The following is a 15,631-nucleotide window of genomic DNA, read 5'->3' as shown; positions in this document are numbered from 1 at the left end:
AAAGAAGTCAAGAATGTAAAACAAGAAACACAAGAAGGAAAAACTACAAGAGAGGAAAAGTATAAGGCACTCTAAAACAACTAACACTATGGGGACCAGCCAGATGCTATGCAGCAGAATAACCAGTGTTATTCATGAAACATAAGAAATCCAGAGAACCAGGATTAAGGCTGTGCAGTAGCAAAGGAGCCAACCCCACAGGTAACAGCAGCACATCCTTGATGCTAGAAATTGATGCCTTTTCCTGGTCTTAAAATCAAGAGTCAAACACTCTTAGAAGGGAAAAAGGGGTTTTACCTTGGTATTTATTTTAAGGATCCTTAGGTGCACTACGTCCAGGTTGAATGCACTGAAATGCACACTGCAATGCACCCCCAAAAGATCTGGTATAACATTACAGGTCTTACTAATTAGCATATCTATCCAAAATTCCCCAGTGAAAGGCTTGAATGAGGGCCCCCCTCCCCCCCAGGAACCTTCCCCTGGATGGTTCTATCTTAGTTTACAGAATGGGTTCTGGAGAGGACCTTGGGGTCTGGGGCACCCTAACCCCTACCTACGAAGCTTCTAAAATGTTTCATCTCTCAGCTGAACAAACAAGTCCAAGAATGTAGGCAAAAAGCACTAAGAATACAGAAGTTGTAAAAAGGTACAACAGGGGTATAAAAGAAAAGGCAAAAAATCATCATGGCATCAAAATCAGCCTCCACTAGCAACTGCCATGTGATGCTTACCTGTTCCTTACACTGCACCAGAGCCCTCTGGATCTCATTTGGGTTCAGGGCATGGGCATGAGGCAGGCAGCTGAGTGCCAGTTCAGCAGCTGCCCGCACCATGTTGGAGTCTCTGGCCCGTGAAGCTCTGTCTGCCAACGATGCCACCTCTGGAGGAGTTAGATGTCCATCCCAACACTCCACCAAGATGTTCAAGGCTGCGCTACCAATCTCCATGGCCTGCCCTAAGAGGAAGAGTGAGAGAGACTCTCGCACCACTGTATGCCCAGCACAGTTACAGTCAGCTTTCTCTCAACAGCAGGTGCACTCTTCACTTCCTTCGAGCAGTGACAGAGCCCAGTTGCTTCCCTTAGGGGTCGCATGAAATTTAGGTGCTTCCTCCCAAAACACAGGACAAACAAGAGTCCTCAATGAGCAAGTGGTGAGTGAGGACACCATTACCTAAGTTAAGCTAAAATGCATTGGAAATAGCAAAAAGTACTTGCTATAGCTGATTTTAATACCCACAAAGCAGTCTGGACTATCAGTCTATTTCATCATGTCAGGAAAACATGAATTTTCAAAAGTGTATTTTTTTAGGCCTCTAGAAGCCATATGGATAGGTAGTAGGTATGGGTGCAATCAGAAGGAGGAGGAACGTGAAAACTGAACACAGCCAAAAGAGCATGTTCAGACTTGACAAATGCCTGTCTCTTCAGCATACCTCTGAAGGAGAGGTAAAGACCGTCTCTGTATGAGAAGTGGGCTTTTTAGACTGAAGCATGCTGCAGTACCAACAAGAAGAAAGAGGTCACAAGATCTTTCCAGGCCAAAATAAGCACCACTGTGTAAATCACTGCTGATCAGCAACTACTGCAGCTGTGTGAGCTGCTTACACGGCTCCTACAGCACATCAGCATCACCATTTTCAAGGACAAGCTTGCTTCCCTACCCCCCTTTCCTGCCCAGAAGTCAGCATCCCAATAAAGTTTTGCTGTAACCTGTGATCCAAGAGACATGGGACGAGTAAGTTCGAGAGAGCCAGTTGGGAGACACGAAGTTGTGCAGCCCTAGTGCGTACAGCCCAATCTCAAAGGCGCAGAGGTGAAGGTTGCGGTGTGGTCCCTGGTGCCCACCGCTGGAGGAAGGGTGGGTGAAGATAGAGGTACTGCTGTTTCCACCTGCTTTGATAAGGACTGTCTTGGCCAATTCAAAGTAGAAGTGAGCAGCTGCCTCTGAGGGCTGGTTTGGGACATGAGGAGCATGGCTCTCCAGCCGCCTCCCTTTATACCTAGAAGAAAGAGGAATCTTTCAGACAACAAGTACCCCAAGTTTGCCAGCTGGAGCTCCTGTCTTTGGGGTCCAGAGGAAACAAAGCAAATTTTCCCCATAAACTGTTTCTTGATGCACACGTGCCAAGTCCCCAACATCAGGCTTAGAGGTTGCCTCTCTGCATTCATTACCTGCCAACTTCCACAGTCTTTGCACGGGCTCCCCCACTGGCTCTCCTACTGCCACTGGAAGAGGAAGATCCCAGTGAATCACTTGAAGAACTGCTGATGCTGTCACTGTCCTGTCCTCTGCCCCAGGATGTTGTTGCCCAGCCCCCACGTAGGGGACGCCGACTGAGTGTTGGAGAACTGTCAGAAGTGGTTTCAGGAGCACTGCTGTCAATACTAGCCATGCCTACAACACCAGAACCAACACAGAAACATCACCAGGGTTGGTAAATGTAATGCAGGTAGGTAAACTCCTAATCATATTACCTGCAGTACCAACTAAGATCAGTTATGTCAGCAACTGCCTTACGGCTAGCAGGCATTCATTGCAAAATAAGAGAGATTAAATCAAATCAATTTGGCCACAGACATCAGTGTCATTTTGTAGTTCTTGCATTAAAATGCAGAAGAGTCCAAGAACAAGGTATCTTTTTTCCCCTTCACACCATCACAGCCCCTCAATCCACCTGCCAAGCTTTGTGGCAGAGTATAACAACAAGAAGCAAATATACATACAAAGTCAAGTTCCACAGATTATACGAATAAGAAGAAAACCCCTTAGATATATGCTGCACAACCTTCACATCCTCTGCCTCTAACTTACACCCTTTCCAAGAGAAGTGTAGAGAGGCAGCGGCTTCTCTGAATTTGTTTCTGAATCCAGGAGCACAGTGCTGCACTTCCAGAGTCAGCAATCATTCAGCTCCAGGTATCTAATCCATCACACAGAACGTAACTGGTGCAAGAATGGCATATTAACTTGCCATACAGAAAGGGGCAGGAAATTTATGGAGCAAATCTTATTTGTCCATGTCAAACATCTCAGAGACACTCAGCTGCTTCTGTTGTACAGGAAAGGCTGACAAGTAAAATCACAGAGTCATAGAACAGGTTGCTCAAAGCCCCATCCAACCAGGCCTTGAACACTCCCAGGGATGGGGTATCTCTGTGCAACCTGTTCAGAGCCTCACAACCCTCACAATAAAGAACTTCTTCCTAATGTCTAATCTAAATCTCTCCTCTTTCAGTTTAAAGCTGTTATCCTTTGTCATATCACTACATGTCCTTGTAAAAAGTTCCTCTCTGGCTCTCTTGTGCGAACAAGGGGTAAACCCCAGCAGACTGCCTAACAGAGCACTAGATGCTGTATGAACTAGTCCATTCCCACCTGTGTGTTTCTTCTTCTGCCTGACAGGTGAACCCCAGCATCTCCCATTGTATCCACCTCGGTTTCCAAGGGCCAGACGACTGGGGACCTTTCCTTCTTGTTTCAAAACAGTGGCCTCAGCAGCTGGCTCACAGGGAGACCTCTGAGAGCTCTCTGCATAAACAGGACACAGTAAACATCATCTTGTTTCTGTATCTCTAAAACCAGACATGGCCATTTAAAAGATATAAATAACAAAAGGTAAAGAATTTTTATAAAATGAATAGTATTTATGAGCAGGATTATCTCAGTTTTCTTTCAGTTATTAAGCACATCATCTGACACTAGGCCAAGAACATTTAAGCCAAGATTTGGAAAATAGGCTGCAACTATGGAAAATTTTAGCATAGCTGGTACAAACCACTTCTCACCCTGTGCACTCTTCTCCACAAAGTTCTCAGGACTGCTCTGGACTGCAGCGCTTACAGCAGCTTGCTGAGTGACAGAAGTCCCTGGAAGCTGCTGGATAGCTGCAGCAGACTGGGCAGCATGTTTGGAAGGAGATTTTTGATTTGCAACTGTAGGCTTGCTGGATGAGTAGAAGGAACTCAGTGTCTGTGGTTTGTGAGTTTGACTCTCTCTGTCCAGGAGTTTGTCTAAAATCTTTAACAACAAGGGGAAGAAAAAAAAAGGCACTCAGCAGAAGGGTAAGAGACCAGGCATTACACTAAGAGGGAAAATATCAAATAAACTTCCTGGTGGACAACAAATTTAATTTGCTGGGGCAAAAAAGAAAATGCTTGTTCTCTAGAAAATAGGCATCATCTTCCTGCACTAAACAGTAGTGCAATGCACACTTAAGAGCCATGTGGTCTGTGTTACCTGAGGAAGCAAAGACTCAGTAATAACTCATTTTCACTTGAAACACCCACTGACTTTACTTGAATGTGGCAGTTCTCAATCCCCACATGTCCTCCCCCGAGGGGGGAGAAAGTCCTTGCCAGGAATAAGAGACGAACGGGACTTTTGGATCTTCTCGGTCTTCAGATTGTTTATTATATCTTATCAGTAATTTACATGCCACCAACATAGCATGAAGCAGAGCAAGTACCAAAAGGCAAATGCAGGAAAACTCAAGGCCTTTTAAAGGTAAACTACCTAATAGTTACTAAGTACATACATTATTTTTACTTTTTTACCAATGCCTAATGAACTATCCATTCACGTAGCCCTGTACTGCAGCATTTCCTAACCAATCATTCTGTGCTACCAACACTACAGAAAATGGAGTAGGTGAAGAAGGAAGAGACCTGAAAAACCACAGGGATCCTCCATCTTGCCTTCATCTACTTACCATACTAATAAACCTAAAAACTCTAAATTTTTCACCCTTAAACAAACTACATATTATACCACCACCTAACTCACTCTCTTGTAGATTCTAATTCATCCCAAAGCTTTGGCAGCCTTCTCCATGGACAAAGGTTAAAAACAGTGTTTTCCTGGGGGAATGGGTCATTCAGGACAGGCAGAGAAACATGCCCTGCTCTTTGGTTCCAACACCTGAAAAGCACCCAAAACTCACAAAAAAGTAGTAGCTCTGGTATATCAAGGACAGAATGGAGGATTCTAAATTTAGCTCTGCCAGATGTTGTTGTTTAAGTTACAAAAATTCCATGCTCACCATTCAGAAAATCCTTTCACACATTATTGAGAAACTGGCAAAGCCACTAGAGAAAACTGCCTTACACTGGCCTACAGTAATGCTTTGTTGTCTTAATTTATTATGTAAGTGGGGAACAATGCATCACCACATTTTAAGGGTTTGTCCACTTCTACTGTTTGCTCTCCAGATTTAATCAACACCACAAGTCTGACGGACCATTTATGTGCAGATGATTGATACCACAGCATCTCTGGAGAAGAGTATAGCAAAAGTGCTTCTCTTTCAGGAGACAAAAAGACACTAATAATGTACTTGCTGTGTAGGAGGACTTTGGAATATAAAAGATTAATAAAACCCTTTCTGAAGCTTCAGCAGTTTTCAGTATTTTTTTCTTCCTCTGGGGTGGAGAGCCAGAGTTTTACTCTCTCTCTTGCATAGGAAATTAAGACACAGGTGTACTGAACTAATATATCAAAGAGGTGAGAGGTTAAGAAACAGAGGCTTTGCTAGGTATACTATTCTGCAAGCCAATATCCCTGCAGCAAAACATATGCAATCCCCAGACCACACACGGACTACACACTGAAAAAACACTTCGGAGAGAAGTTGTCTTAGCAGGTAAACAAAAGCAATAAAAGCAGTGACAACACATCTCCTGAATGGACCTTAAGAAACCTATGGAAAGAGTGCCTCTCCCAGGGAATGCACGCTGCACAATCAGGTTTGGGATCAGTGGATGAATATAAATACCACAATATAGCTTGTAAAACATCAGTATGCGACACAGCAACTTATACTCACTGGCAAAACTATCAAATCCATCAAAACCTAAACATAGTTTGCCTTCCATCTCCCTCTCCCCTTTCAAAGGGAAACTCACCTTCTTCAGCTTAGACTGATCATCCTTGTAAGTAATCATCAGGGCTAGTGCCAGATCCCCTTTCTCCCTTCGTGTGCCTTCACACAACAGAGGATGTTCTGCTTCACTGACAGTTGTTTTCATACCTGCGGCCCATAAAAGAGAGGATGAAGAGACAAGTGAGTTAATGGGACTACACTACATCCTGAGCACTATCTATACCTCAGACTGTTTTATTCCCCTCACTGTTACAGGCAAAATAAGATTTTTTTCCTCCTATTTTTCTGTTAACTTCAGAAATAGGCCATGAATAAACAGAAGCTGCTGTCTGTCCCTAGAATACTAAGTTCGTTACAACTGTCAGAACAACCATATATTAAAAGGCCACAGGAAGAGTCCAGGCAAGCCTAAAACCCTATCTTGAATCAAAACTTTTGGTTTCTGCAGATATTACAAGCCAGCATTCCAACACCATAAAAACCTCATCTTCTTCCTTTCAGAGATGAGGCAACAGAGAACAGGCCTTGTCTAATCCCTTTTATTCCTTATTGCATACTGCTTTAAAACAGGCATACAGTATTGTCATAACATGTATATAATCACTGCTTTGTTGCTGAAGCAAATGAGGCAAGAATTCAGTATTATGCTAAGATCCTGAATTATATGATAAAGCTTGAGAGTACTTCTGCTAGTCTTTCACTACCATTGTCTAGTCTCTTCTGAAATGATTGTCTTTTGTTCTCTGAAACTGTCCATCTCCATTGAAGTCCAGGCAATACATATTTTATGACAAAAGAGCAAGCAGAATGCTAAAATGCATGTTACTACTTAAACATTGAGGTCTCATCCCATATTCTTCTTCCATTTTTTCACAGCTTTGCAAAGATACCTCAACCCTGGCAGGCAGAATCCTGCATCTGGTTCTGTCAAACTGTGCAAACACTTCCATTTCTGCATCAAACTGGAATGAACTATTAACTGTCACCATTCAAAATGGGAAAGGCTGCAGAACATGGTTGAAGGCAGACTTTTCTTGTAAAAGATTCTTACCAAGGGCAGCAACAGCTGCCTCAAAACCAAGCTCTTCGTCTCCAGGCATTTCATTATTCCAATTACGGCTTGGGGGTCTAGAGCCTGTAGGAGAAACCACTGAAAGAAGACAATAGAATTAGTGTTCAGCTTTCAAAGCTAAGGCTTCAAAGCAAAAGACATTTCTGAGAGCTTTCTGAATTTGTAGAGCTTCCTGTGGTCCTGTTCTTAGCCTCATACCAGTTTCAAGACCACAGCACCTTGTGGGGCTTTTTTCCCATTTCTCTCTCTAACCTCAGGAGGCTCCAAACCAGGCAAGTATATTGCCAAGTCAATCTTCTAATCCCAGGTTTTTGTGTTCTTTTTAAATTCTAGATTTATATCAGCTTCCTCTGAATATAACCAGCACAAAAGCAGAAAAGTCAGTAGTTCATTTTACAAACACACACAGAGTGCTGAAATGTGTTAAATGTGCAGTTGTTTTCAAATGTAGGCAGAAGGAGAAACAGTTCCACTGAGGAACAAAATATCTTTAAAGCAACATAGAGGCAAGTGCAAGCAACAGCGCATGAAGAATAAAACTCTGGTTGTTCTCATACAGAAGACAGTTTCATTTTGAAAATCCCTCAAGACCTGGCATCTCAGAATATGCCCTGCACACACTCAGGCCAATGCAGTCAGTACCTGGAGTGCACAGGACATCAAATATAAAGCTTGCCAACATCAGAGGCAGGACAGGACGGTAATCACACAATGTCCCTTCTCGCAGTTCTTCAGCTCTTCCTCGAATAGTGTTCATCTCATTGGTGCCCAAGGGAATCTTCTTCAAGAGGGCTGCAATCTCAGATTCCTGATAAGCCAGCTTCACCTGGTATTATCCACAAAGAAACAGAAGAAAAGCTGTCAACAGCACAGTTCCCCTGTGGGGAACAGACCATTTTCCCCTTTACATAAAGTACAGCAACAGTTTTTATTGGTTTATTAAATGATAGCAACTCTTATCAGCCTAGCCACCTTTGCCATTCTCTCCACAATGAAAACAGGTTTTCAAATCTAAGAACAGTCTTGCTTCATATTTATACACAAAATTTCTTACTCAAATGATCACTCTTCAGCTGCATACAGAAAAAATGCATAAGCTCTCATAAGAACATCAGCAGAAGTATCTGACTGGATAGGCCAGTGGAAAAGGTGGTTACTTGTATTGTAGGAAGAAAGGATGCTATGTTAATCGATACACCCATTTGAGACATCAGAGACTGATTAGCAGAAGAATGGGCACAGCATGGAAGCACACATGCCATCAGGATGAAGACATTTCACTACTATGTGCCTGTATTCTCTCCATTCTTAACACGTGAAAACAGTAGTTTGCTTTTAGGTAGCAAGTGACAACCAATCTCACAATCTTCTAATCAGACCACAAGAAGTACAAATAATTAGCGTAAAAATTGTAGTTGGTGGATATCTAGCAACAATACGCACTCTGAGGGACTGAACAACCCTGCAGTAAAAAAGCAAGGTGGCTGTAAACCACACAGACAAGGTCTTTACTTTACTATTCTTTTTCAGAATAGGAATCCTAATAATAATCAAGGTGTGTCCAAAATAATATGCTCACACAGGGCATATGCTTGCCTGCCAATGAATGAGGTATCAGCAAAGGCAACAATTTTCAAACATGCAATAATCACACCAATTTGCCCTAAGGAATAACTTCCAATCATTTCACCAATACAAATATGAACAAATATGGATATTTACAAATGACTTTATTTTCCCCAGATTAGAGAAGCAAACTGAAAACATATTTAAGATAAGAAGTAGGCTATTCTAATCAAAATAATACATTCATAAAAGATTTTGTACTCATCTAAATATTTTCAGGCCTATAGCTTCATGTGAAATCAAAGACCTTTTGGCCCATGAAGTCTGAGCTTCCTTTTAATGAAGGTAACAACAGCTGAAGTGATATTCCTAATCATTTTTCTGGCAGATCAACGTGTGCTAATGGGATGTGCACTCAATTTAGTTCCACTGCAATTCATTTTAAGAAAACATATAAAAGCATAACCAAACTTCAGGTGTTGAAATTTAAACCATGTGAGCAAACACATTCCAACAGAGTAATGTTGTTTATGGATACTGTCTTTTTGAGATATTTCATACCTCCAGAGCCTTGGTAGAGGCAGGTGGTCTCTGCAGCTCCAGAGCAAACATTCCTATTCGGAAGGCCAGGTTGTGGTACTCCAGCCGCTCACTCAACACAGTCAGCAAGAAAGCAGCTTTAGACAAGGTGTTGGTTGCCATCCATGTCTGCTTGCTGGTTGATACCTTGTTCTTTTTGCCCTGTTTGAGGAGGAATTTGTCACAGGACGCTTTCCTAAACATCCTAAATGACTCTATGCTTGTCTTCTAATCCTTTGCAGTAGTTATACACAGGAGAAAGAATAAAATACATTTTATTTAGATTAAATTTAGATTTTTTTCCTTATGCAGAGGAATCTCAAATTTCAGTGGTTACCATTGAACATCATTGCTTCCCCTATGTCACCCCAGCACAACACAGTGGAAGAGCTGGCCTGTGGACAAGACACATGTCCACTATTGGACTGATGCTGTGCAGGCAGATGTTGCACGCCCGTCCCTTCCAAGGGAACCCTTCCATACAACAAACACTGCTTAGTGTCACTACAGGTGAGTTTCCAGAAGTTTATGCTTATTTCTTTCTTGTCCAACCCTTTTATCCTGAAACAGCAAAACTACTAACATTTCCAGCGAGGTACACTATGAAATAGGAGACTAAGGTTTTGAAGAGAATCACAAGAAACAGGGTCTCCTGCACAGAGATGCCCTACAATCAAGACTACTGATGGTTGCTGTCATCTCTCTACCTTAGTTGGTGGCTGCTCCACTTTGAGATCTGGAGGGTTGGCCAGTAGGTCCCTGGCAAGCTCTACAGTCAAGCGGCAAGCCTCACTACTGTATCCATGAGCATACAGGGCCTCTGCACAGGCAAACAGGATCTGCAAGAAGGAACAGATGGTCATATTCAAACCACACTACCCCAGCCTAGAGTCAGCCTGCTCAAACCACCTGTCACAAAGACTCTGCAAACACAATTCACGACTAACTTCAGCAGCAGGTATTCTCAGAGTCCTCCCTGCCTAGACCTCCACCACCACTCTTTTGAAGCACTCCCCTAAAAAGCCTTTTCTTATGTAATTAAGTCCCATCCTCTCTCCAAGTGCTATAAGAGATCAGAGAATAGGTCAAAAAAACCTAAACCCCAAACTACCACTGTTTTCATGCATTGCCATTTGGCTGCTTGCTTACACAGATGCAAGCTCTAAACACATTTTGGGGTTATTACAGGAACAAGACACAGTTAATTTAGATTGCCTCTCCTTTCCAAAGAACTTCTGCTTAAATAGTTGGATTTAAATTTTTCTTGCTGAGCATGTCTCAGTCTTACTTATTTTTAGTTTCAGATAATTTTTGTCATTTCCAAGGGTGAGACGAGGTGAAAAGCACACACTGCTTTGTCTATGTTTGTAAATCCTGGAGTGAGAGATGGGATTAACTAAAACTGGGACACACTTGCAGTTAGCACAAAAATAGGGAATCAAGCTTGTGGGAAACAGACATATGCTACCACTACGTTAGGCTTGTAGGTACCTCATGATACAATTGGTTATCACAACATTATAATTAAGCACTTGATTTAACAACATCCTAGGTTAAGTGTGACAGCTATGAGGGTGGTGAGCTGTGATTTATACAATACATAAAACTGCAAAACAGCATTTTGAACTAGATTCAGCTCACCTCCATCCGGTTCTCCTGTTCCAGAGGCTTTATACCAGCAAATACATCCTGCTCCTCTTCAATTCCCCCTTCAGCTTTGTCATCATCTTCCTTCACTACCTCTTGTGGATTCAGATAGTACACCTGGTAATCATCTTCCTCTTCTCCATCATCCCCTCCCCCTGCTGCACCATTCTCTCCCACTTCTTCTGGCTTCAGACTCACACCACCAGAGTTCTCATCTGCAGAAGGCAGGTCATCATCACCACTGCCCATCTCCCCCACAGGATCCTTGGGGGATTTCTTGGCCATGGAACTGCTCCTGACAGTGGGCTCAGGTCCCTCAGAGAAGTACACCCCACCATCCTCCTCAAAGGCATCCCTGTAGCTCCTGCTCAGTGGACTTTCTGTAAAACTAAAGGTGTTGCTGGCTTCTGCCCCCAATGCCAAGCTGCTGTCATCCAGGCTCATCTCTGCCAAGTCTGGCTCCAGAGAGCTGTCCTCACTGCTCATGCGGCGTTTCCCACTATGTTTACTGGTCAAGCCTTTGCTCACTGGCAACTTTGCTTTGCCCACTGCAGTCTTATACACAGCTTTATCCCCTTCTGCTGAGAGCCGTCTCAGAACCCTCTGTGGCGTTTCAGAGACAACTTTCCGCTTTCCACTAAGTTCTTTCGGACGCACTGCTGGCTCCTGGGGAGAGGGCCGCAGCCTGTCCCCGGGCTGCAGACATGGTCCCCCGGGCTCCTGGCCGTGGGTTCTACCAGCCTCACAGGCACTTTCTACACACTGTAACCGGCAGCTCCTCTGCTGGATGGCCTTTACCCAACAGAACGAGTTCTTCTTGTCAGTGCTGCTATATGTAATCCCAGGAATGGGATAAGCTTCCTCCCAGTTGAAGTAACAGGCTTCTACAGCTGGCTTGAAACCTTGGAAGAGCTTCTCCAGTGATTTCTTGTGCTGACCCCTCTTAACATTATCTATGACTTTCAGCTGCCACTGTCTGAGCTGTGAGCAAAGATCCCTGCGCCTAAGAGAAGACAGAAGACAGGTTAGGAAGCAAACAAAAAAAGCACCTGCAACAAATTTCTACTTAACCCACAGAACACTTCCTTCCTTTGGCCAACAACATCATCTGTTGAATTAAGTATAGACAGCACTAGTAAGAAGACAAGCTGAAAAAACAAACAGGTATATTAACAGCTAAGTTCTAGACAGGTTCATGATACAGAAACAAAATGTGAACAATACAAAGCACAATACAAACCGGAGGTTTAAAATGAAACAGTCTGCCCTGTTTGCTTATCTGCCCTAAATAAGGTGTTAGTGATTTGAGTCTCAGCAGTCTCAGTCCAGTGAGTACCACGGGAAACTGCCCTTGGAAACACTCATAAAACAGTATGCAGCAGCTGTGAAACAGCCCTGTGAATAACTCCAGTTAAGACATTCACAAGTACAACCTAAATGGCCTACCCTGGGAAGCACAATGACAGACAGAACCACTTAAGTGCCTCCCAGGCACTTACCTCTTTACCCTGATGTGCCTATATAAAGGCCAGCAATTTAATTTAAGCTTTAGCAGGCTGTCCTCAGGAGAATAAACTGTTGTAAACCATAGGGACAGCAACAATTGATGTTCAAATAACTTTGAAGAAGCAGCAATCTGGCAGGGCTATACACACTTATATTACACAATTAGTCCCATGCCCCCATATTACTATGGGAAGAACAAAACAGTTCTGTATTTCCCAGCTCCAAATCTCACGTAGGGCCTATGCACATGAGCAAAATAATGTAAATGGTGATCTAATTCAAGAGAAAAAGACATTTCTAGAAATTGCACCAGATGTCTCAATCAACTGCCATCCTTTTTCTGCCACACATTTTAGATATCTGATGTACACTTCAATTCTACCAGATTGCCTATCAAAAGTAAAAGAACAAGAAAACAAAATAATAATTGAGGTGACCCAATTTAGGTGCAAAGGGTAATAGGACAAAAGGGACTAAACAAAATGGACTATTTTTATTTGTCCACTCAAGAAATTAATTAACAAGGAAGCAGACTGGTAGGGCTTAATCAAGGAGAAGATTTTCAGAAGGAAAAAAGGAGCAGAAGCTACTCAGGAAGGGTAACATAAGGGTGACAGTCGGTGAAGTCTCCTTATGATTCATTGTAAAGAATGGAAGTATGAGTAGAAAAGGGTCCTTGGAGACTTTTCAAACAACAAGAGAATAGGTAATCAAGCAGGAGCATTTCAATTATTCACTAGCTGAAGTAGGAGATCTGAGCAAATTTGAACTGCATCAAATAACTCAAATGTGAATATATATAGCACAACTTCATATGTTATTAATGGCCAAAATATTTTGTGCTTTTTCTATGTGATTTGATTGATGTTTGTGTTTATTTTAAGCCTGATTCCCAGTTTCCTACAGTTTTTGTCTTCAACTCCTATATTTAGCTACTTCATATTGTAAACTGAACAAGACAGAAACTGCATCCATTTTCGTGTCCCTGATGTACCTTACATAGGGCATTTTATTAATGTTACACAACAATTCAGAGAAAGCAAATCCTGTTAATGCGTAATTGTTCTGAAAATACCATCCTGTTTTCATTTGTTCTGAGAAACTACTTCTGAGAATTTACAGCACATTAGACTTAACCAATACATTTTACACACCACACTTTGTAGACAAGATGTACAAAACAAACTATTATGATGTCAACCACAGTATCTCAACAGGAGCTCTCAGTACCTCCTCTGCTACTCAACTGCTGCTAAATAAAGATGGCAGTGATTTACCAACACACAATATGGTTTAGAAATCTGCAGAAGCAACACAGTTTTTTCTCAGACAATTGAAAACACTGACTGAAAATTATACACTGATGACAATGTTTACCAAGACACTGCAGAGAACACACTCCTTAAGAGCACAGAAAGTAAGAACTGGTTCACCTTGAAATACACAATACTGAATTACTGGGCTAAACAGAATTCGATTGAAGTGCTGAATGGTTAAATATAAAAACCTTTCAAATTAATAGGTAGCTGGTGCTATCATTCAAAGAAATGTTCTCCACTGGGACACTAACACGCAGAATTACACCCATATGTAAGAAAGGACCCTCAGAAAACAAATTAGTCACACTAGTTGATGTTGCTAAAAGTAAGCAGCAACAGCAATTAAAGTAATTATAGTGCTTTGAATCTTACACAGCACATAATCCAGAAGGACTAATGGTTGAACAGGTAATGAGGTAATGATACAAACACAAGAGATCTTGTGTTTAGTGTGGTTCAGTATCACAGAAATTAAAGAGACAGGAACTAATTCTGTGGCTCACCTCTGTGGACTAATAGTTGGGTCGAGGACAGCCAGCCTCCAAAGAACCACCATCTCATCACACATGCTTGCACAGGCATGAGCAGCTACTTCTGACTGGCCATTGCTGCGTCCTGTGTGCCCACTAGCACTGCTGTGTGATGCAGATGTTCGCACACTGTACCACCAGCCGGTTATCTGTAGAAGAAAAAGTTCAATGGAGCTGTGTTGTGGCCAACATCTCAACCCCTGCTCTCACTTCATCTCACAATTCCAAGGAAATGGGATCTGTAGTTAATACCAGGTTTTCATTTGACTCCAAAATAACTATGACCATTAAAGCAGTATTAGTTTTTGAGAACTAAGGGCCTCTCAAAATTTCTCTGGTTAGAAGGCACACGCCCAAAGAACAAAATATTCACAGGATGTTCGCTTCCTAGAGGCCTTCACTCTTGGAGAGAAAAAGTGAACAAATGTGATAAATGAAGCATTTCTTTTCCCCAGCTCAAAGTCAAGGTATGGGATGGAGCAATAAGGAAACTTACACTGCAATTTATATTACAGACTGAGGTCAAAGTTCTGATCTGTCAAAATAAACCTTTTTTTCTCATATTATTTTAACAAAATAAAAAAAGTACTACTTCCATCCACCAAAAGATATCTTCTATAAAGATAACAAAAGAATCTGAGATTCTATCACACAACATATACATTTAGTTTTTATTGAAATGACAGCTCATATGTGACATGCTTTGTTTAAAAAAAATAGAAACAAAATAACAGTAAAATAAATCACCTTGATTGGGAAGAAATTAAATCAAGTATACTGAACAAAAGAAATCAGACTCTAAATACTCTTTTTAGAAGAACTGAGGCATTTGGGGAATATAGTGTTATCAGGACATCACTAAATAAGAAAAAGAGCAAACTCTAACATGCTTTTAGCGTGAAGAAGCACATGCCCGTAATGCACATAGGCTACTAAAATGATTGTATTCAGCCATGGACTGTATAGACACAAAGCACCAGTTACTGGCTCTGCCTCGTTCCCCAGAACATCCCCCCACTCCAAGCAAAGAGATACCTGCTCATAGTTGAGACACTGGTCAGTCAGAATCTCCAGCAAAGGAGCTGCGTTGCTATCCCGCCTCTTAAACATCTCCCGCACAATGGAAAGCAAGTTCCAGATTCCTTCAGGTTCTCTCCCTCGCAGCGGACGCAGCAGACAAGCCCACTCAGCAGCAGCTGGTGGCTCAGTGGAAGACAGATACATTGAATTCACATCACTGTATATAATGCAGAAGAATAAGGATGAGAAAAAATTAAATCAAGCACAGTCATACAAAATCCTGAGTATAGTCTACATCCAGGAATATATTTGCCCTTCAGTGGCGCAGACATGAATAACCTAAAAGACAGGATGCATAATGAGCTCAAGAACACCACACAAACAAAATATTGTACAAATACAGTCTGCTCCACTGAAGTAACACTGGACAACCTATGCAAAAATACAGTCCAGAAGAGTGACAATGAAACTGAGCATCCTTCAATCCAAGGCATACAGGCTATATGGTG

The 15,631-nt window shown here is 42.1% G+C and overlaps 1 protein-coding gene across 2 annotated transcripts in view; it reads right to left on the bottom strand.

The window, feature by feature from the left end:
- ZSWIM8 (zinc finger SWIM-type containing 8) overlaps positions 1 to 15,631 on the bottom strand; it is a 56,538-nt gene that overhangs the window by 8,516 nt on the left and 32,391 nt on the right. For both annotated transcript variants that reach the window (XM_048311743.1, XM_048311744.1), the window contains exons 8-20: positions 15,138 to 15,339; positions 14,076 to 14,251; positions 10,742 to 11,750; positions 9,808 to 9,939; positions 9,083 to 9,262; positions 7,598 to 7,781; positions 6,935 to 7,033; positions 5,906 to 6,030; positions 3,791 to 4,022; positions 3,381 to 3,533; positions 2,177 to 2,399; positions 1,715 to 2,004; positions 735 to 958 (exon numbers count right to left, since the gene is read on the bottom strand). In XM_048311743.1, the coding sequence (XP_048167700.1) occupies positions 735 to 958; positions 1,715 to 2,004; positions 2,177 to 2,399; positions 3,381 to 3,533; positions 3,791 to 4,022; positions 5,906 to 6,030; positions 6,935 to 7,033; positions 7,598 to 7,781; positions 9,083 to 9,262; positions 9,808 to 9,939; positions 10,742 to 11,750; positions 14,076 to 14,251; positions 15,138 to 15,339 (3,229 nt within the window). The remainder of the gene's footprint in view (positions 1 to 734; positions 959 to 1,714; positions 2,005 to 2,176; positions 2,400 to 3,380; positions 3,534 to 3,790; positions 4,023 to 5,905; positions 6,031 to 6,934; positions 7,034 to 7,597; positions 7,782 to 9,082; positions 9,263 to 9,807; positions 9,940 to 10,741; positions 11,751 to 14,075; positions 14,252 to 15,137; positions 15,340 to 15,631) is intronic.

This window comes from Corvus hawaiiensis, chromosome 8 (assembly GCF_020740725.1).
Source record: "Corvus hawaiiensis isolate bCorHaw1 chromosome 8, bCorHaw1.pri.cur, whole genome shotgun sequence".
Taxonomy (NCBI): Eukaryota; Metazoa; Chordata; class Aves; order Passeriformes; family Corvidae; genus Corvus; species Corvus hawaiiensis.
Note: the sequence above shows the minus strand (reverse complement) of the source record. Positions and strands in the feature narration are given on the sequence as shown.